General features: G+C 42.4%; 1 protein-coding gene across 1 annotated transcript; it reads right to left on the bottom strand.

Moving 5' to 3' along the window:
- Window positions 1–13,497: 13,497 nt before the first annotated feature.
- Window positions 13,498–22,782, bottom strand: slc39a6 (solute carrier family 39 member 6; the record flags this gene model as incomplete). The annotated part of the gene is made up of 11 exons (XM_079214008.1): window positions 13,498–13,650; window positions 15,259–15,449; window positions 15,542–15,622; window positions 17,510–17,854; window positions 18,070–18,154; window positions 18,404–18,595; window positions 18,784–18,953; window positions 19,676–19,732; window positions 20,620–20,761; window positions 20,846–21,491; window positions 22,616–22,782. The coding sequence occupies 11 exons, from the start codon at window positions 22,780–22,782 to the stop codon at window positions 13,498–13,500; spliced, it is 2,229 nt and encodes a 742-aa protein (XP_079070134.1).
- Between the last annotated feature and the right edge of the window lie 499 nt (window positions 22,783–23,281).

The raw sequence follows: 23,281 nt of genomic DNA, 5'->3' as shown, positions 1-23,281 counted from the left end.
CCTGCATATGCAGAGTCAGCATATCTCTCACCAACACAGTGCAATCAGTGCTCATCAATGTTAGCTCCGCCGGCCGGCTCCAGACAGAAACACTGTGGCCCTCAAGTCCTTTCTGCTTATGTCGGCTTGCTACCTTATCATTAGACACAAACAATTATATATGCAGATTCTGCTCTACCTTTGTAACATAAGCAATGCTACATTTTACCTTTGCAGTATTCAAAGAGAATGAAGTCTGTACCAATCCATTTGGGAAAATGTTTGAATATTGTGGAAACACGTGGTTTCCCCTCCTGACCTCCTGTGACCTCACACACGGAACACAGGTTGTTCAGCGGACAGGAAGGACCTCCTTTCACGGTACCAAACTCTCAAACAACAAAAAGAACAGAAGCACCTTTGACAACATGAAGTGCGAGTCCGTCTTCAGTTCCCTTTGTGGTTACTTTACATGGACACTTTGCACGCACACAAACCGGCTGACCCGGGTTCTTATCTCTGAACGAAGAGCGACGCATCACCTGGGTTAACATCACATGGGGTTACATCATACAGGGTAACGTCATACGGCATCAAGGAGCCATGTGATTAAAACAATGAATACATTTAGTGTGGAGCTCTTTTAAAATATATATTAGATGTGTAATACTTCAAATGTGAGAAACTGGACCTACTTTCAACGAAATACCAAGTAAAATTATGTATTTTTTATAGTATCCTGTGACCTTTATCCTGATCATGAAGGCTTTATACCTTGTACTTAGATTTCCTCTGTGTACATGCTGCCAGCCAAGCCATTTCTCGGAAATCAGGCCGGTTCTCCTCTGTGCCGCCTCCTGCTGGTGAATAAACATGAGGGGGCGTGTCTCCTTCAGAGCAACATAAAGCCTGAACGCACCGCTCTGCCTCAGAGGATCACACCATTGCTACTGTGAGTACTCTCCTGCTCTTTGTGTTCATGTGTCTTTACTGAGTCATCAGAGCTGTTTAACTATTGCACTGTAATGAGGTTTAAAAGACTTTAAATGTTGTATGTAAATCCTTTAAGCAGCTGTACCAATAAGTACTAGTATTTAGTAGAATTATGTATGAAACAAAAAATTCATTGTAGAAGTTTAGAAGTCCACCTTTTGCTTTTTGCTTTTAATAAAGAACTTCTAGAAAATGCTGTCAATCAGTCCAGCACTGGGGTACACACTAAAATGACTTAATATAAGTCATTATTATTATTTTCTCCAACTTATTATATACATGGTTTATTGTAAAAAATGTGACGCTTACATGGTCAGTTCTCCATGACACTAATTTTCTGTTGGACAGCCGGTGCATATTTCATTTCTCCTTTTAAGGTTTTCACCCAAAAGTAACATGTTTTATTTTGTCTTTGTTACAGCAACTACACAAGGTGACAGATGACTAAGCATTTGCACAGCAGGAGAGTCACATGAGTGAACTGGTGTACTTTCTGTTTCCACAGGTGCATGCTGGGAGATGGACGCTGAAGCCAGCAGAACGATTGAGGTGGCGGCCCTCGGCCGGCCCTTCAGCCTCGGGATGTTGTACGACTGCCGCCAAGACTCACTGATTCCTGGTAAGGAACCACATGTTGTTTACTGCCATCCAGCAACAAAACTGAAACTGCTTTAAAAGTTGGATCTTGTTGTTTTAATATTAAAGATTCAGGCATGGGAACATTCCTTGAATCTAAACTTTTACTTTTTTTTTAAAATATGTATACACATATAAGTATATGTGTGCTGTCACAATCTGGCTCAAATGCTAAAGGATGGATGGGAAACCAGACGAGTTAAAAGCATACTTTCGTATATTCAATTAAATTCAATTCAGTTTATTTTATATAGCCCAACATCACAAATACAAGTTTGCCTCGGAGGGCTTTACAATCTGTACACATAACATCTCTGTCCCGGGACCTCACATCGGGTCAGTAAAACTCCCCCAATAAAGATAGTAAAAACTCTTTCACAGGGAAAAAAGGGGAAGAAACCTGAGGGAGAGCAACAGAGGAGGATCCCTCTCCCCGGATGGACAGAAGCAATAGATGTCATGTGGCCAGAATGAATAACGTAACGAGTTACAGCACATTCAAATATTCATACAATGAGTAGTAGGCATGGTCCATGATCCAGATAGCCATGATTTAGGGCAGATTCAAATTTTTCCATTCATTTTTGCACATTTCTAGGCCTAGAAATGTGCAAAAATGAATGGAAAATCACAGAAAAATGGCCGACTTCCAGTACGGTTTAAAGGATATTTGTATCTTCATGCGTTACTCGTGCACGACACATTTCATATATGTATGGTAAACGTAGCACTGCGGCTGCTCTTTTGAACATTTGTAGGGGGCGCTATTGAGGAATTATGACAGCAAAGGCCAAAAGCCATATAAAATATATGTTTCCATCACCTTTGGCATGTGTGAAAAGTTCCATGAGGTTGTGACCATCCCAAGACACAGATAAGTCAGGTTATTTTTTAATGACGAATGATGCATTGCCACAGTTACAATAGTCATGATGAAGTATCATCAATGTGTTTTGGCTTTACTTACACAATTTGAGACTCATTTGGTCAACTAGCTGGGAGGTGGCGCTATAACTATGTGAACATTTTTTCGTGGAATTGTGTTCAGGCCTGAAGCAGCATCATGCATGAGATATTTGGGCCAGATTGGATAATGTACCCTGGAGTTACAACAACTTCCTCTTTCTTGGCGAACTACACAAAATGGGGGAGAAATGGTCGCCACGCCACATCAAGGCCGTTCAATGACAACACACCATTTCGATATCTTTTTATCGGAAAGGTCTTCAGATCATCCTGACCAAATTAGAAGTTGATCTTAAAAATATTGTAGGGGGAGTTTGTTAAAGTACAATGCCTGAAAACAATAGAATATGGCAAAAATTGCAGAAATTGGGCGATTAACTGCAGCGGTAGGTTAAAGGATGCGCTGTTAATTCTTAGTGATCCGCTGGCCTGTCCGCAGTTCGTGTACGTACACTGCACGTGAACTGTACAGTGTACACTTGAGACAATCTTTATTTATAGTTCGATACTATGTGTGTGGCAAGTGCATTAGAAAGCTACGGTTATCTGGATTGTAAGCATCCTAACCATTTCAAGATCGTACAACCATAGCAGCTACAGTTAACGTTAATGTCAGACAACAACAAACAAACAAACAATATGACAATCTAGGCAACTCACCGATGACGCCTCATATTGATCCATAAATTCACATTCCAACAACAACGGTGTTGTTACGTCGCAAAAAGGTTGAATAAAAAAAATCCCATAAAAGATACATGTGACTACATCCATAAATATCCACGAACTGGTGTTGCATCATTTTCATATCAGCTGCAAGATATGACACAATATAGACTTTATGATGAACAAACTGCTTCTGACAGACCCTGCAGTTTGTCATTGAATAAGCACGGAAATGCATTTATACTTCATTTACTCTGTGTCAGCAATACTGGTAGTACATATGAATAGTACCTCTATAAGTTTGCAAGACTATAAGCCTTTTAAATAGGTTTATAGTATATACATCATGAATACTCTGGGTCCTTTGCAGTCTCAAAATGGCAAAACGCCTAGACATATAACATTAGAAAAACATGTGTAAAATATACATTTTCTGTGGTATTGATATCTGCTTTTTACTTAGACTAGATAAGGCTTCATGCTTTGGCCCCATTGTGTTTTCCAGTTTATAAGTCCCATTTATAGTCATCTGTAGACATTTATTTGCAAAGAAATGTTCATTCGGAAATAAAAACCTTATACTTAGTTTGTTCAAACGTATATAACTTAAAGTGATTCTGACTATTGAGGGGAAAAGCTTCAGAGTGTTACCTTATCTTTCAAAAGATACCAAGACTATGCATTCACTCCATATGGTTCAAGTACAGCTTGCAATTTATTTTGGGTATGCCTTGGATAGGCGTTTTAGACAAATTTTACAGGAATGCTAAATATTGATGCCATGCCCCTTAGAAGTGTATTGGTCCATATCTTGTATACACAATGAGATATAAACAAGCTTTGGAGTGGCTTGCTATTCAAATATAAGATGGCACTGCAATGGTTCGTCGTAGGTCCTCACGTGTGTCTGGCGACAAGAAATATATAATATGCTGTAAGCTTCTAACACATCTCTTCAGTGAATGACGCTCTCATTCGCAACAAATTATTTGTTGATAAGATTTTTCTATTTCATGGCATTTTCTATCAAATCCACAACAGCAACCATCATGGCTTCTGCTAACACTGTTCAGATGCTTTATTGGGCCAATATTTATTGGGAAGCCCTGCATTAGCAATGTAATAAATAAACAATACAGTAGTCAATTAACGTTTTAGAGATCCGCAACCATTATTTGGAGTAGTTATAACTGAATTACAGATGTCTGGATTTGTATTTAGATGCATGAGTTGAGTTTTCAATGACATTACTGCTGATATCTATAAGTCAGAGTCAGAGTCAGAACGATGTTATAGATATCTTGAAATAAATTACGACTAGTCACAGTGTAGTCACGGCTAGTCACAATGTAATTACGACTAATCAAAATTACTTTAATATCTTTGATATTAATTCCAGATAGCTAATACATGTTAAAATGGCTTGCCATATTTCCACTCATTGTACATATCCAAAATGAATATGTTACTTTGGGTTACATATCCAAAATGCAATTGTTGATATATGTAATGGGAAATCCCTTTCTCATGAGTCACAATCCAAACAATGAGTTCAACAAGTAGTAATTTGATTATAGATTACTGTGATCGACATTCTTAATAGTAAAAAAAGGAATTACTGATCTGTAAATCAGTTTTGACTAGTCTAAATGTAATTTATGTCTTATGTTTTAGTAATGTCTCAAGTATTTTTTTCAGGTTTTTCAGAAAATACAAAAAACTTGACCAAATGTAGTATGGGTGCACACGCTGCCTATAGATATTGCACAACAGGCATACTGTAATAAGGGTCAAATTATGTTATGATTACTAATATTAAGTTCGAGTGAGATTTTCATTGACAAAAATGCTCGCAAAAATGCTAACTAAATTGCTATCTTAAATGCTAGCTTCAATATGCCATATTGAAAAGCTTGTAAAATGGCCTGAGTCACATTGTCTTTTGAGTTAGGCAAACTAAAATGGCCTAACTCACACTCTTGACATAGGCCGTTATACTATAGGGGTAGAATCACATGATCTGTTCAACTGAGGATGTATGCGATTTTACCAGAGGTGGCTAGTATCATGAGTCAAAAAATGACTTAGGCCATTATTTTAGGAAGGTGACAATATGTGAAAGTATGTGTATGTATATATGTATGAGTAATTTCCTCACTTCTTTTTTGGCAGGCATGACACTCTGGGACTGCAATGACCTGGACAACGATACAAGAGAAAGACCAAAACCTAGCAGTGACTTTGAGATAGTTGCATCTGATTCAATTGATGATAAATCTTCAGCGCTAAAGGTTGAAGCCTCTCTGAAAGCAAGTTTCTTGGGTGGACTGGTGGAGGTTGAAGGATCGGCCAAATACCTGAATGATCGTAAGACTTCCAAACATCAGGCCAGAGTAACACTAAGCTACAAAACTACCACAAAGTTCCAGGAACTGTCCATGAATCACCTTGGAAGAGGCAATGTGAAGTATCCGTATGTCTTTGATCAAGGAATAGCAACACATGTAGTCACAGGTGTTCTGTATGGGGCACAAGCCTTCTTTGTCTTTGACCGTGAGGTGTCTGGAACAGAAACTCACCAAGACATTCAGGGTAACTTGAAGGTGATGATCAAGAAGATCCCCTGCCTTGCGATAGAGGGTGAAGGTTCCCTGAAGATGGAAGACAAGGACAGAGAAAATGTTGATAAATTCTCCTGCAAATTCCATGGAGACTTTTCTCTTGAAAAGAATCCTGTGTCCTTTCAGGATGCAGTAGAAGTCTACCAAAGTCTGCCAAGACTGTTGGGAGCCAACGGAGAGAATGCCGTACCAATGAAGGTCTGGCTGTTGCCATTGACAAGTTTAGATTCTACTGCTGCTAAACTCGTACGTCAGATAAGTATAAGATTAGTTCAAGAATCCCAGAGTGTCCTGGAGGACTTCAGTGAGCTGGAAATGAGGTGCAATGATGCATTGAAAACCACCACTGCACAGCAGTTCCCACAGATTGGCAAAAAGATTAAAACTTTTAAAGAGATGTGCTCTGAGTTCAGACTGGAACTCCAACGAACTTTGGCAAAGAAACTTCCAGCAATCCGAGGAGGAGGAGAAGAGGAAGCTGTGCTCGCAGACATCCTGAAGAAAAGACATGCTTCTCCTTTCAACAGCAACAACCTGAACGAGTGGATGGACTGTAAAGACAAGGAAGTCTCTATCTTAAAGTCTTTCACCAAGATGATGAAAAACACCAAGATCGTTCCATCGCAAAATGATCTTCATGAAGAAATTCTCAGTGCAGAACATGTGATGTGTTTTGTCTTCACCTCACTGGGAAGTGATGAATCATACCTCTCAACCTTATCAGACTACTTAAGACAAACACCAGGCAACCCTCAAGATGCACACACTCAGGATCTAGAGAAGGAACAATGGTTCCTTTCCCACAAAGTCACAGATACATTGAGACAGAAAGCAAAGCTCTTCAGTGATTTTGCAGAGGCCAACAAGGAGAACAAGAACATTAAGTTCTTGACTTTGGGAACGACAAATGAAGCACAGAAAGGTTCAAGCATCTACCTTTATAAAGACGGCTTTTCTGTCAATGAGAACTTTGAGCCCCCTTCAAAGCCTGAAACAGGAACCGTAAGTGACATCAACCACAACAGTGTGACGCTGAAGATTTCTCCACCCAAATATGGAGCAGAGAACATCACCTTCTACTCTGTGGAGTACTGTGTCAGTGGAGAGGAAGGATGGAAGCAGAAGACAGCATCAAAAGATGAAGAGGTCACAGTGAGCAATCTGAGTCCTAACACAGAGTATGTGTTCAGATGCAGAGCAGTGACCTCAGCAGGTGTTGGGCCAGCCAATGAAGTCAGTGATTCAATTAAAACCTTACCTTGCAGCCCTCCTGGAGAACCTCAAGTTGAAACACACTCAGAAGAGATATCAGTCAGCTGGGAGAAACCTGCTGTGCTTGGACAAGATGTCCACATTATGAGCTACATCGTGGAGTACGCCAAAACAGACAACGGGGGGAAGGAGGAAGATCTCCGATGGAACCAAACCATGTCAATGGCTGAGAAAGCGATAATTTCAGGACTTCACTCAGAGACAGAATATGTTGTCAGGGTCAGATGTGATTGTGGTTTAGCCGGCAGAAGCAAAGAAAGCATCACTGTTCGTGTCTGCACAACTAAACGTGAATTTGCACGTCTTGCAGAATACCTGAAACATATTAGCAAGAGTATAAATTCTAAATCTCCCTCAGTTTACAAACTGCCTCTGACAGAAGAAGATATGGAGATTGATGGATGCCGGAAATATGGCTTTGGCAAAGAAACCATGAGGCAAAATCGCACAATAATGCTTCTTGGAGCAACCGGATCAGGAAAGTCTACTCTGATCAACGGAATGATCAACTACATTGTTGGTGTGGAGTGGAAGGACCCTTTCAGATTCCAGTTAGTTCGTGAGGATCAGTCTAGATCGCAGACTGAAAGCCAGACCTCGGAAGTCACTGTGTACAAGATCAACCACCAGGAGGGATTTCAGATCCCTTTCACTCTGACTGTTGTGGACACACCAGGCTTTGGAGATACAAGGGGAATAGGGAGAGACCGGGAGATCACAGAGCAAATCCGGATGCTTTTCACCTCCGTTAATGGAGTCAGTGAGATTGATGCATTGTGTTTTGTGACACAGGCTTCTCTTGCACGACTAACCGCAACACAACGGTATGTGTTTGATTCTGTGCTCTCGATCTTTGGCAAAGATGTGGCAGAGAACATTGAGATGCTGGTGACTTTTGCAGACGGCAAGCAGCCACCGGTTCTTGAGGCAATTAACGCCTCTGCGGTTCCATGTCCAAAAAACGACATTGGGCTTCCGGTTCACTTCAAGTTCAACAACTCTGCATTGTTTGCAAACAAGAGAAGCAGCAGCGACGGGGTCTGTGATGAGGATTCTGACAATGATGACAACTTTGACGAAATGTTTTGGAACATGGGTGCCAAAAGCATGGGGAGGTTCTTCACTGCTTTGGATAAAATATCAACCAAAAGCTTGCTAATGACCAGAGAGGTTCTCAAAGAACGGAAGCACCTTGAAACAGCCATTGAAGGTTTGCAACCGCAGGTTAAAGCCGGATTGGCAAAACTTGAAGAAATCAAGTCAACGAAAGAAAAGATTAAAGAGCACGAAACGATCATGACTTCAAACGAGAACTTTGAGATTGAGGTGGAGGTGATTAAGCCAATCCAAAAACTGCTCACAAAGAAAGGAGAGTTCATCACCAACTGTCAAAAATGTTCAATAACATGCCACTACCCATGCGGGATACCTGACGATAACGACAAACGTGGCTGTGCATCAATGGATCAGTTCGGCATGTGCACCGTCTGCCCCGGAAAATGCATGTGGAATCTGCATTCCAACCAGACGTACAAATGGGAGTATGTCCAAGTCAAAGAGAAGCAAACGCTGCAGGAGCTCAAAGACAAGTACAAAAAGGCCACAGAGGGAAAGATGACTGTTCAGGAACTGATTGAGAGGCAGGAGGAAGAGATAGCTCAGCTTCAGGACATGGTCGTCTCCCTCATGGATCAGTCGGCTCACTCCATAACTCGTCTGCAGGAGATCGCCCTGAGGCCCAACCCGCTGACCACCCCGGAGTACATCGACATGATGATCGAAGGGGAAAGGTCAGAGGCCAAACCGGGCTACACGGCTCGAATTCAGTCTCTGACGGCAATGAAGGACAAAGCAAAAATCATCTCCAAAGTAGCCAGACGAGATAAACTTACAAAAACAGAGGAGGAATTGGTCAAAGAACAACAGGAGAGGAAAGAAAAGAAGGGTTATTTCAAGAAATTTATAAATTACATTGGATTGTAGCTTCACTGTGAGGTTGTTGTGTCAATGTAAAGAATGAAGTTGACTCAATGAAAAATAACTCAAACATTGTTTTGCTGTTTGTGTGTTGACGTGATTACAGTTGTAATGTGTATATTTTGTATTGTGATGAAGGGTAGCATGTTGCAAGTTAGCATGCAACAGTTAGCATGACATGTTATCGCTAACACTTCACCAGCTGATGGCGCTAGAGTACACAAATTCCTTCAGTGGATGAAAAGAATTAATTAATTGAACGCTCCAAATTTCATGGCCAAATGGTTTTTTTTAATTGACGAAGAACTATACTTTGTGTTCATGATCTGCTCAGTATTCAGAATACACTTTTAAGATTTAGAATCATTTCATTTTAATGCTAAATATCCATGATTGAAGACATAGTTTTAGTGTTTGGCAGTTACTGTAACTTTTTTTTGTACTTGTGAAAATGTAAAAATCAAAGACAGAACAACATGCCAGTCGTCACCTTTAGTTGGTTAAAGGTGCCGACTGGCATGTTGTTCTTAGTGGGGAGCTTCATGGTGAATGTAGTCAGAGACACCAAACTTATGAATATAGCAATAATACATTGATAAGGAATAACTTCCCCTGTGTTTTTAACCTGTGATACATTTTGGGGTCATTGTTTTCTTTAATGCTGTTAATTTCTTTAAGCTGTGGGCGTAAATATGCTTGTTTTATTTTAATGTGATTAAAATGTGATTATAAATTGACTTAGTTGGTTGTTATTCTGTCTTGTTCATATTTTATATTTTTGCTCAGGTAATGTTAATATTATTGTTAATATTTCCAGCTCAGGTAAAGGTTACCGATCAGTTTAACTTTAAACGTCATTGAGTAAACAATGTGAATTTTACTTTTTCATCCTTATTATTTAGCATTCTTATGTGTTAATGAAATACTTCTCATTCTATTTGGGTTCTTTGTAAACGTTGTTCAGTTTAACTCCAGAATCCATTTTTATTCGAAAAGTCATTCTAAAAACATTTCAGCAGTTCTTTACACTGTTACACGTATGTGACAGCTAAAGTTATGGTTAGTGTGCATCAACAAATAAATACAAAACACGTGATAATCTTTGAAATCGTTGAATATTAAAACACTGGTTCCCACATTTAATCTTACTGCAGCATCAACTATATAATACTATTATGTATATGTACATCAGTCTCAGGAGACACTTTACTGCTCAATGTGTACTTTTACAGTTCTATGATTACTCTTACTGCATGGCGCTGAGAATACTATCAATTATCTAATAACAATATATATTAATATGTATTTAATACTGGTGTACTTTTACTCCATGAAGCTGATAATACTAGTGTACTTTTACTCCATGAAGCTGATAGTACTGGTGTACCTTTACTCCATGAAGCTGGTAGTAGTGGTGTAGTTTTACTCCATAAAGCTGGTAATACTAGTGTACTTTTACTCTATGAAGTTGATAATACTGGCATACTTTTACTCTATAAAGCTGATAACACAGGTGTACTTTTACTCCATGAAGCTGATAATAGTAGTGTACTTTTACTCCATGAAGCTGGTAATACTAGTGTACTTTTTCTCCATGAAGCTGGTAATACTAGTGTACTTTTACTCCATGAAGCTGGTAATACTAGTGTACTTTTACCCCATGAAGCTGGTAATACTAGTGTACTTTTACAATAACGATGAAACACATGGAAGGTGACCAAGTTTATTCGTGTGCAGGAATGTTGAAGCGCAGTGAGTCACAGCGGCACGATGGGGGTGCTGTGACTCATACAGAGGTGGACAAAATAACAGAAACACAAGCTTTTTTTTGAGGCCACAAAAAGTTGCAGCGATCATCAACCATTTACGTGAAGTCATTGAGTTAATTATTTTTTATCAACATTTTCCATAATAAAAGAAAAATCATCACTTTGTTCCCGTTTTAAACAAAAATAATTATTTCCCCCACCAATTTAACATGTTTGGCCGTAAAAGGCATCTCAGAAACTATTCAGAAAATAAAGAGTTTTTTTGGGTGTGGTCTCACGGTGAATACGTCAAAAATAAATCAGCGAACATCGTAAGAAGTAAAAGTAAAACTCTGACGTGTTCGTTCCCAGAAGTTTGAAACGTTTCACGCTTTTTAACGGTCGTGATTTTTAAAGACGTCACGTCGTCTTGATGCGCCGATGATCCTCTTTCACAGGAGCTAAAAAATGGCTGCCGAGTGAAATAAAGAAGAAAGGCCATGAATTGTTTACATTGCAGCTCCATCGCTCTGAAGCGGTGCATTGTGGGACGTCCTCACGATTTAATAGATTCATTTCACATTTCATTTGAGACAAAAACGTTTTTTCTCTTGTTTAACCAAAGTGTAACTTGAATACCGTAAAAGTCGGGTTATAAGCCGCTACTACCTTCGGTGGTTGTCCCCGCTGTAGCCAGCTTGCGCTGCTGCTAGCTGGAGCCAGCTAGCGCTGCTGCTAGCTCCCCGCTGCCCGAGTCGGGCGTCGAGCCGGGGCTGGTCCCGCTACCTTTGGTGGTTGTCTGGGAGCTAGCAGCAGCGCTAGCTGGCTACAGCGGGGAGCTAGCAGGAGTGCTAGCTGGCCACAGCGAGGCGATAGCAGCAGCGCTAGCTGGCTACAGCGGGGAGCCAGCAGGAGCGCTAGCTGGCTACAGCGGGGCGATAGGTACTAGTGGCTTATAACCCAACTTTTACGGTAAGATTCTCTTGGTTTGAACACCTGAAGCCAACCTCACACATACAGTCATGTACATTAATATATACAGACAGTATATTGTACACGTAATACACAAATCGACTTCACTTGCTTTTCAGAGATTTAGATAACCTTTGTCTTCTTTTTAAAAGGCCGGAAAATAACGACCGCCAAGGGAAACTTTTGTTTGATTTTGACCTAAACCTCCGAGCGAAGAACGAAACATTGCGATAAAGAAATGCGTGAACTCGTTTTAAACGAGCGTCGTGATCATCGATGTCAAAGCCCACGAGTAACACGCAAACACTAATGTTTCATAGGCCTCAGTCACCTAGCTGCCACTTTAACTCCCCAACGTAACAATAGTTAATGACAAAAATATATATGAAAAAAACAAAAAAAAACACTAACGCAAAACAGCCCATCTGCAGAGTTCCCCTTTTTTGTCGCCGTCAATTTTCATCTTAATTTCGCGGCATCGTCTTTGGATTTCCTCTCGTCCAGACTTGTGCAAATGTCACCGAGAGGTCAAAGGTCAGCGGCTGACCGGTCAGCAGGAACCACGCTGGGAGCCCTTTTATTTTTTATTTTTAAATTAGAAAAAGCAAAAAGTCTGAAAATGAGGAAACGGGAATGTTCAACGGCATCAAGCTCCTTTCTTTCGGCGGGAAAAGTTTTTCTCGTTTTTTCCGACGTTCCGTGTGCTTCCCGCTTCCTCTCGTGCTCCTCCACAGAGTCACGTTTCAGAAACATCAAAATAATAATCGACCTCGGTCCGATCGGTGCGTTCAGGGACTTTTCTTCAAAGCAGATTCAAGCAGCTCTTTGCCAAACATTTAGAACGTCCGCTCAACTCAACGGCCCCGAATCCCCTTTCAGCATTTTCATTGATATTAAAAAGGTATTTTTTGTAACTAACATTTGTGGGTTTTTTCATAACCATCATCGTCGTCGTCGCAGTAAGCCACAACCGACACAAGGGGGCGCCGCGCCAACGCAACAAACTGAAACCGTTAATCCATCAACAGAAAACACACGCATTCATTATTCTAAGCAAAAAATGCCAAAAATGTTACTGGTTCTCATTGGAAAAAATGTGAATATTAATCTTGTTTTCAGGTCTTGACCGTAAAATATTGAAATTTATTTTTTAAATGATCTTTATCGTCGTGGTAATAAGTACACGCTGGCTCCTTAAACACTGATCACATAAATAAAGATAATTCTGACGAAATCAGACGTAACGCTGAAGAAATAAAAAAATACTCAAATATGATGCAAAACCAGCTCTTTCTCGTGCTGCCTTCAGGTCCTACTGGATTTACCGTAAATATGAGCTGCTGTGATCAGATGGGCCTGAACACTAATGTGGACGTTTTTCTTTTTTTACTTTTATGTATTTTTGTTTTCTGAAGACTCGAGACTCGTTAAAGCAAGAAAATAAAGAACACAACTTTGTTAGTCAGCTAACCGAACGCCAACGTGACGACTTCATAACGTTCACTCGGTTGAAAATACAAACTAAAGATCGAGCTGGTCTAGAACCACAAACACAGAGAAACTAAACAAAGTAAAAGCACACGGGCAGCACTCCTCCTCTTGAGGAGGCGGAGCCTCTCCTCTTGAGGGGGAGGAGCCTCTCCTCTTGAGGAGGCGGAGCCTCTCCTTCAGAATTCCAGGTCCAGCTGGATTTTGTGCTCAAAGATGGCGATCAGCAGCATGATGCCGAAGCCCAGCAGGATGCCGGTGTTCTGCAGCAGGAAGAAGCCGCAGTGGCTAAAGCCGTGGTCCCCGGCATCGTTGTGCAACATCTCGGGAACCTGCGGGGGACACGACAGAGATTTAATAACTTTATTAGTCTTCTTGCACGCGGACGGTTTATAAGAAGTGGACGTAGTCGTTGGTCTGTGGGCGTATTTGAAGCCTCAAGTTTGGCGATTTTGTCCGCTGCCATCTTGTTTCTCTTGCAACCGGTGAACAGGAAGTGAGCGGCAGAGACCTGTCAATCACATGGCAGCCCCCATGAAGCAGCGCTTTAGGGCACTTCCTGTTCACCGGTTGCAAGAAAAACAAGATGGCGACGGCCAAAATCGCCGAACTCAAGGCTTCAAATACAGCCACGAACTGGCTAAAACCAGCTGACTGCTAGCTGGACTGGTAAAGAGCCGTTATTATAACGGTGAATACATCGTCATGCAACAGGGCGTCCGGTCTCTAGAGGACGGTGCAGGGCGGTGGCCACTAGAGGTCAGCCTTCACACCGTGTTTCCCAAACAGCGACGTCTGTGACAACTCCCCTCTCCTGTGTTTGTTTTCATGAAGGTTTGTGTGTTTGTGTGTGTGTGTGTGTGTGTGTGTGTGTGTGTTTGTGTTTGTGTGTGTGTGTGTGTGTGAGAGAAGAGGCCATCTGCTGCTGCTCTCTGAGCGGCTGAGAGTCCACAGAGCAGACGCTGCTGACTGGATGAGGGTCTCGGGTCTCGGCAGCTTCTAACTTCTCAGATAGTGGATTTAATCCGTCAGCACAGACAGATTTCCCCCTAAATTATTGCAATAATTGCTTTTAGTTTTCACCATGTTTTATGTTGCACCTTTTTGAAGTTTCCTCTGCTTTCACAGTGTGTGAACTATCGACATGTTCTCATGGACATGTTATCTTTATCTTTAGAAATCCAGATGAACTGGTTTGTTTGTTCTTGTGCAATCGAATAGTCTGGAGGGATTTTGTCAATGTGGATGTTTCCACCAGGTTATTATTACTATTAGTGTCCGTGTTGCCTTCAGGTTCCCCTCGTTAAACTCCTCTCCCAGAGCTAGACCAGTTAAACAAGAGCCAGTCCCAGTAAACCCAGAGCAGACCCAGTAAAGCCTAGTTTATGGTTCTCCATCAGGTCGTGACGCCGTCGTTGAGCATTCGAAGTTCTGTGTCGAGGGACTGCGTTGCTCTGCAATTAACCGCCATGCCGCCAGGGGGGTGTGTCTGTGTGGCTGTGTGGTTTCAGGGGTTATAGCCGAATTCCGGTCACAGTAAACAATGGCGACCAAGTTGGAGCGGCTGCATTAAAGATGGAGCTCATCAATATTGAAGAGCAAATGCTTATATTGCAAATGTTGAATTGCAGGCGACAGAGAAGACGTTTGCGGAGGTGGTCTGTACGACCACTAAACCGGTCGAGGCTGGGAAAAAGCAACTGCCGGAAATTACGTTCTGAGCGGACCAATCACAGCGCTTGTGGTCCGCGTCAACGCGACGCGTAGTTAGGATTTTTTGGAGGTGCGCGTCAGGCTACGGCGTAGGGGTCTGCGTCTGACGGAGAACCATAAATTAGGCTTTAACCCAGTAGCGACGCGTTGACCCACCATGTCCACCAGTCCCAGTAAACCCAGTCCCAGTACTCCCAGTAATCCCAGTATCGAGGACGTTGACCCACCATGTCCACCAGGGCCACGTACATGAAGAGCCCGGCCGTCAGGGCGAAGATCCAGATGCAGATGTTCTCGGCGTAGTGACCGATCAGGATGCCGATGACCACGCCCAGGTAGGCCGTCATGGCCGACAGCATGTTGTACAGGATGGCCTGCCGCACCGTCATGCCGGCCTTCAGCAGCACCGCAAAGTCCCCTGGGAAATGTCACCGATCAATCTGTTTAAAACCACGTCATGAATGATAGATGAAGCTGCGATGATAAAGGAGGAGAAGATGGAGGTCTCACCCAGCTCGTGAGGCAGCTCGTGACAGAAGACGGCCACCGCCGTGCTGAGGCCGCTGGACAGACCCTCAGTGAAGGCAGCGCCTAAAGAGAGACCACGTCAGCACTAGGACTAGCTGTGATGCTACAATGCTATTAGAGCGAAGTAAAGCTTTTGATACAGTCAATCATGATGTTTTAATATCGAAACTCTCTAAATGTAACTTCTCATCTGAAGCACTGGCATGGATGTCTCCATATCTATCAAACAGGATGCAATGTGTTAAAGTTTGTGATGCACTGTCCAGAAACATGGAATGTACAATGGGTGTTCCATAAGGTGTCCCTTATTATTTAGTTTATATATAAATGATCTCCCTGAACAGTGTCGTGATGTAGAAATACAAATGTATGCAGATGACACTGTTGTTTACACACACGCAAAAACTCCTGAGTTAGCAGCTGCCAAGCTAACAAGCTAACAAATGCATTGGAAAGGATCACACACTGGCTTCATCAATCATGTCCGAGTCTAAATGTCAAGACAAAAGGGATGTTTTTCTCCAAAACCATAACACAACCTCCTGATGCTGATATTCTTAACAAAGGTGAAAGGATTGATATTGCTACTGATTTTAAATATCTTAGCATGATACTGGACCAAAATTTGAACTGCAAAAAACATGTTAAGAAAATGGTTAAAACTATAAAAGTACAATCTGGCTAATTTTAAACATTTGATTGTTATGCATGCCATGGTCCTGTCACATATATCATATTGCATCACATGTTGTGGGCAGGCTGGTGAAACAACAATAAGACCACTAGAATCCCTATATGTTTTTTTACTTACTTTTAATGTTTCATAATACTTACTTTTAAATGGTTTGTATTACTTACTTTTAATGGTTTTTATTACTTATTTTTAATGTGCTGTACTGTAGATTTGTATTGTGTTCTTCTCCCCCATATAATGTTGTATTGTGTCTTTAATCCTGTACTGTTTGCTCTTGTTTTATGTTTGTTATGGTCTGTCAAGGGACTACAGATGCAAATTAGCTGTAGCTAAAATCTGGTACAGTGCATCAAATGGTGACACTTATGTTTTAACTGTTCGTGGTCCCTTTTAAATAAAGATATAAAAAAAAAACACAGCGCTATGATGCTACAAAGTTACGATGCTACAGCTATATGATACTACTAAGCTATGAGCTACAAACTGGCATACACACTATTACTGGTCCCTGTGCACCTCACTTGTTTTTATGTTGATGCTCTGTTTTACTGTTGTTTATATCTTTTTTGCTTATCTTTTACCCTGTATTATTTTATTGCAATTGTAAGGTGACCTTGGTGCCTTGAAAAGGCGCCTCCAAATTTAATGTATTATTATTATTAATATTACAGTGCTATGATGCTACAAAGCTATGATGCAACAGTACTATAATGCTACAATGCGATGAAGCTGCAGTACTATGATGCTACAGTACTATGATGCTACAAAGCTACGATGCTACAGCTCTATGATGCTATGATACTACAGCTCTATGATGCTACAAAGCTATGATGCTACAATGCTACGAAGCTATGATACTACAGAGCTATGATGCTACAATGCTCCGAAGCTATGATACTACAGCGCTATGATACTACAGAGCTATGATGCTACGACCTTTGATACTACAGCGCTATGATGCTACAGCGCTCTGATGCTATAATACTACTTCGCTATGCTACAGTACTATGATTTTATAATGCTATAGAGCTACAGTAGTGTGAAGCTATGATGCTACAGTACTATGATGCTACATTACTTTAATGCTATGATGCTACAATGCTATGATGCTTCAGTGCTATGATTCTACAGTACTATGATGCTATGGGGCTACATTACTTTAATGCTATGATGCTACAGTACTGTGATGCTACAGTGCTATGATGTTCATATTTCATATTCATGTTCCAGGACCCCGGGCTCAGAGCTTGGCTCACCGATGGCCAGGCCGTCGCTGAAGTTGTGCAGCCCGTCCCCCATGATGACCATCCAGGCGAGCGTGGCCACGCCGGCCTGCTGGAAGTGCTCCTCTGAGTAGGAGTGGGCGTGGCTGTGCGGGTGGTGGTTCTGGGAGTGGTGGTGGTGCAGGATGTGGTGGTAGTCGTGGTGGTGGTGGTGCGTGCTGTCGGCCGGCCCCACCGTGTCGTGGAAGTGGGAGTGGCACTTGTTCTCGCAGTCCTCTGCGGTGTAGGCGGCGGCGGCGGCACCGCCCGTGGCGTCCAGCATCACCTGCTCCTCCTCCGACACGCCGCCGAACACGCCGGAGCCGTTCGGCTCCACATCTGGAGGAGGAGGAAGAGGGAGCGTTATTCTGACCGGCGACAGGACCTTTAGAAAATTTAGAAAATAGTGTACAGCTTCTGGCTCGGCTGTGAACTGGGTGTCGTCATGGCGTCGGTGAAAAGGAAACGTGCTGTTCCAGAGGGTCAACCTGTATTTTTATACTTATAGCTTTAAAAAGATAAAGATTTGCAGTTTCATGTTTTTTACGCCTCACCGTCGGCCGGCTTCAGGTCGTTCTCCTCCAGCGCTGGCTGCTTCTCCGGGTCGGCTTTGTCGTTCTGATCCCACTTCTTCTGGATCTATTGGACCAGGGTTCATACACATGTTGACCAATGGAGTTCCACGACTTCAAACCAAATTTCCACGACTTTTCCGAACATTTGGGATTTGATCTTTTCCAAGGACTTTTCTAGGCCTAGAAATAACCATTTTAAAATTCCAAGACTTTTCCAGGTTTTCCATGGCCGTAAGAACCCTGCTGGACGTTTTGTTTAAACATTTCACACTGCGGGATGACCGGTTTGACCTTGAGTAAATAAACACGTTACCTTCTGCTTCTTGTCCTTGTACATCTTGCCCAGCGTGAGGAAGTGCTCGATCAGGAACATGACGTAGACGCCGCTCAGCGCCGTGAGGCCCTTCCATACGCCGTCCAGGCTCTCCTCCACCTCTTCCTCCTGCAGCCCCGGGGCCCCGTGGTGGTGGTGGTGGTGGTGGTGGTGGTGGCCGCCGCCCAGAGACTGAAACACACGGGGAGACCGATGACTGAATGCATCGTCACTTCTCTGACTCTGGACACAGAAAACTTCAACGAGCTGATCTGGGATCAGATCTCTGTTTGATGTGTCGTCTCGTTTATTATTATTACGTTTTCCATTGAACTAAGAATCAATTTCAAGACTGATGAACGGTAAGGTTTCAGACTCACGTGTGGGATGAGGTGCAGGAAGGCGTCGCCGCTCAGCGTGCCGACCGCCAGCGCCACCAGGAAGCTAAGCAGGAACTTGAAGAAGACCTTGTTCATGAGCGGGATGAGCACGACGCCGAGCAGCGACATCAAGCTGATGATGGTGATGGAGACGAAGCCGCCGACCCACGCTGCAACGGGTCAGAGGGTCAGACGTGAGACTTCTCCAGGGAAACAAACCCAGGCTCATGAACATTCTGACCAATGGACTTCCATCTCTTTTCCATCACTTTTCCATGAACAAACATTTTGTGAAATCTCGTTGTATACATGAAAAATAACTATGAACATCCAGCATGATACGAGCAAGATTCCCCCAAAAATGCATCCTCGAGTGGTTTCAAACTGTATGGTTCAGGGCCTTAACAACAGCCCACCTACTAATGAGACACCTTTTTGGAAAGATTAGGACCTAAAGAATCGGAATCTGAAAACAATCAAAAAACAAATAAATCACAATAAAACAAAGCATTGGCATGTTAGGAAGGAGTCTCGGTCAAAAGACTGTCGTTCGGTTAAAAAAAAAGAGGAAAAATTTGGGTAAATTTGGGTAATGTAAGTAACTTTATAGTTACTTACATTTTTTAAATTACGGTCTCTTCTCACAAGGGTTACGGTATTGTAGCAATTTAAATGAAGTAAAACAACCCTGTGGTTACGGCGATAATTAAGGAAATGTTTTTAAAAACAAATTTTTTCTTTTTTAAGGAAAATAGGCGAGGGCCGAAAGAGGTTTTAAATGACATAAAATAAATGATTTTTCAAGGACTTTTCCAGGCATGGAAATAACCATTTAAAAATTCCATGACTCTTCCAGGTTTTCCATGACCAGATGAACCCTGAACATTCTCACCTATCGCCACGTTTCTGGAACTATCCCCGTGGTCCGAGTGGTTGTGGTATCCGTGGTCTAGTTAGGAGAGGCCAGAAACAAATACAGTTCATCAACTTCCTGCTGTTGATCATCATCATCATCATCATCATCATCATCATCATCATCATCACATCAAGTTCAAAAGCTTAAAAAGAGAGTTATTTATGTTTTTTACCATATTTCAGCAACAATTGGAAGAAATACAAGTAAACAATTAATCTGGATCAAAATCACGACAATAATGCTGTAAAAGAAATTAAACTCAACTAGAACCCTCAGAAATAAGAAGATAAACCTTATTTATCCGATAAGACAATGTCTGCGTGTGTCTGCGTGTGTGTGTCTGCGTGTGTGTGTGTGTGTGTGTGTGTGTCTGTGCGTGTAAACTCAACTAGAATCCTCAGAAATAAGAAGATATAAAATAAAAACCTTTAAAACCTTGTTTATTCGATAAGACGAGATATTTAAAACATTACTTTTCTGTTTCGGACGTTTGATTTGGATCCTAAAACTCAGATTAAATCATTTCAACTCTCTGAAGTCAGGAAACCAACTAAAATACAAAATGTTGTACTTTTACTTTAAGACACAAAATTCAAGTGATGAGTAAATAACAGATATTATTTTATAGTCTCTTAGTGTTGATGATGTGTGTGTGTGTGTGTGTGTGTGTGTGTGTGTGTGTGTGTGTGTGTGTGTGTGTGTGTGTGTGTGTGTCTCTCTGTTACTCTGTGACCATGAAGTGTAATGAGCTCAGAGCTTCAGGAAGTGAAACATCATAATTCATCTCTAACATCTACTTCATATTTATTCTGAAGCGATAACTCAACGCACCCGTCTCCTGGATGCAGGCCCCGCCGTGTGTGTGTGTGTGTGTGTGTGTTTGTGTGTGTGTGTGTGTGTGTGTGTGTGTCTCAACGTACCCCTCTCTTCTCGGTGCTGGATACAGGCGCCACTGTCGATCTGGCTGAGAAGGGCGGGGCACAGGAAGCTGAAGTCGGCGATCGTCACCGCGGCCTCCCGGGACATGCCGTGTGACAACAGGATGCTGGAGGCGTTCAGGCACTGCAGGAAAACACGACAACGGCAGTCAGTTGAAAGGTTGATATAGATGTGTGTGTGTGTGTGTTATATAATATCATGTCGTACCTCCACATTGTCCACACTTCGGTTTTGAGGAAAGTCCTGGTTCTCAAGGTCGTGGTCGTGCACGCGGCCGTGACCATGACCATGACCATGGTCGTGACCGTGCCCATGGTCGTGACCATGACCATGACCATGACCGTGACCGTGACCGTGGTCGTGACCGTGACCATGACCGTGGCCGTGACCATGGCCGTGACCATGGCCGTGGTCATGCTCGTGGTCGTGCACGTGGTCATGCTCGTGGTCGTGGTCATGCTCGTGGTCGTGCACGTGGTCATGCTCGTGGTCGTGCACGTGGTCGTGCACGTGGTCCCCCCGGCTGACTGCAGCCGCCTGTGTCGGGCTCTCAAAGACCCGTCCGGCGGTCTTGTCCCCTACAGGACCGAGCTGCTCTCGTCCCTCAGTAGCGTCTTCCAGGCTCGCCATCAGCTGGGCGCTGTAGACCGCCGTGGTGCCGGCCTCCTGGATATGGGAGTTGTTGTTGATGTCGTGGTCGTGGTGGTCTCCCTGGTTTTGATGGTGGTGGTGGTGGTGGTGGTGGCCCGGTTGCTCGTGGTGCTGCACCGTAACGGTCCTGATGCGATCCAACCCCACGTTCTGCAACAGGCGCTTCAAACCGGCCAGAGAGATGGTGCCGTTCTCTCCATATCTGTTGGGTTTTATTGTATTGAGTGAAACGTGTCTGCGTGTGTGGTTAAGTGTGTGTGTGTGTGTGTGTGTGTCTGTCTGTCTGCGCGTGCACTGCATGAGCAAAATATTCACATTTCACTCAATACAATCATTTCCTTTTTTAACTGTTGAAGAACAAATATGTTCACTTATGAACGGCAGTGGACATGCAACCTCAATATTTATCAAAAAGGACCTTTAATATAAAAGACATTAACTTTTAATTATTAAAATACATTGTTACCGTTTATTTTTAGCACAGGAAAGTTGGCATATTATAAGCAGGGTTCATACCCATTTTGACCAATGGGTTTCGTGACTTTAAACCAAATTTCCATGACCAAACATTTTGTGAAATCTGGGTGTAAACATGAAAAAGTGATAAAATGTAGTATTTAAACTAACAATTAGAATACAAAGCAAACAGTGCTTGTGGCTCAGTGGGTAGCAGGGTCGTCCTTCAATCAGAGGATCGGCGGCTCGATCCCCGGCTGCGCTAGCCCATGTCGATGTGTGTCCTTGAGCAAGACACTTAACCCTAAATTGCTCCCGTAGCTGCGCCTACGGTGTGTGAATGGTTGATAATCTGATGTGGCACCTTCATGGTAGCTCCTCTCATCAGTGTGTGAATGGGTGAATGATGTCATGTAGTGTTAAAGCGCTTTGTGTGGTTGGAAAACTAGAAGAGCGCTGTATGGGTCCATTTACCATTTATGTAAACCACAAATGAATGAGACAATAGTTTGATTAAAAGAATAAACATTATATAGATGCCTGTATGTATGCCTGCTTATATTCTGAGCGTCTATCTTTTAAAAGCATATTCATTATTTTAAACTCAGCGTAAATGAACGTCATGAACACATGAATATAACACATTTACATGACTTTTACAACACTTTGGGGATTTTATTTTTTTCAAGGACTTTTCCAGGCCTGGAAATAACCATTTTAAAATGCCATGACTGTTCCAGGTTTTCCATGACCGTAACAACCCTGTGTAATTTAAAAACATCAAAATCCCAACAACTTGGTTGTTTTCTTAGGTTTTAGGCGTAAAGCAAACAGAGCCGAGTGGAGCTGCAGAGCGTTCCGTGCGCTCACCTGTTGAACAGAGCCTCCAGGTGCTGCCTCTGGCTCTGCGCCGCCCTCTGCGGGTCGACCACGGCCGACAGTGAACGCACCGCGCCGCTCGTCTCCGTGGTGGAGTCCGGGCCGGACGTCCCGCCGCCGGACAAACTCACGCCGACCAACAAGATCAACGTCAACATCGTCTCCGCCGGGAAAACTTCTGTAAACAAAAAAAACACACACAAGTTAAATGAAATGTTCTACAATGCAAAAATACTCAATTAAAAGTAAATGTCTGGCATTCAACATGTTATACAAAGGTTTATCCAGCAATGTACGAATTATACGATTATGTATACATCTTTTATATAAATATACATACACACATTTTAAAGCCTTTCAGTAAAGATACAGAACGGAAGACTTTTTAACAGATTATGGTTTATTCGGGATAGATTATAGTGAAAGATTAAGTATTGAAGATAATAATATGAACATACATGATACTAATCATGTACATGATAATAACATGTGCACACATGATTAAGGTTGGGTACAGAGAACCGAAAAGCAACGCAGATTTCGGTGCTTTCTTCCGGTGCCTGAGCCGATTTAAATGCTTTTTTTTTTACACTACTCTGTAAAGTTGCACGGTATATATATATATATATATATATACTAAAAAGGTAGCGCGGTGCC

This window comes from Taurulus bubalis (assembly GCF_910589615.1).
Source record: "Taurulus bubalis genome assembly, chromosome: 1".
NCBI classification, from domain to species: domain Eukaryota; kingdom Metazoa; phylum Chordata; class Actinopteri; order Perciformes; family Cottidae; genus Taurulus; species Taurulus bubalis.
The sequence above is the reverse complement of the archived record's forward strand: the minus strand, read 5'-3'. Positions and strand labels throughout refer to the sequence as shown.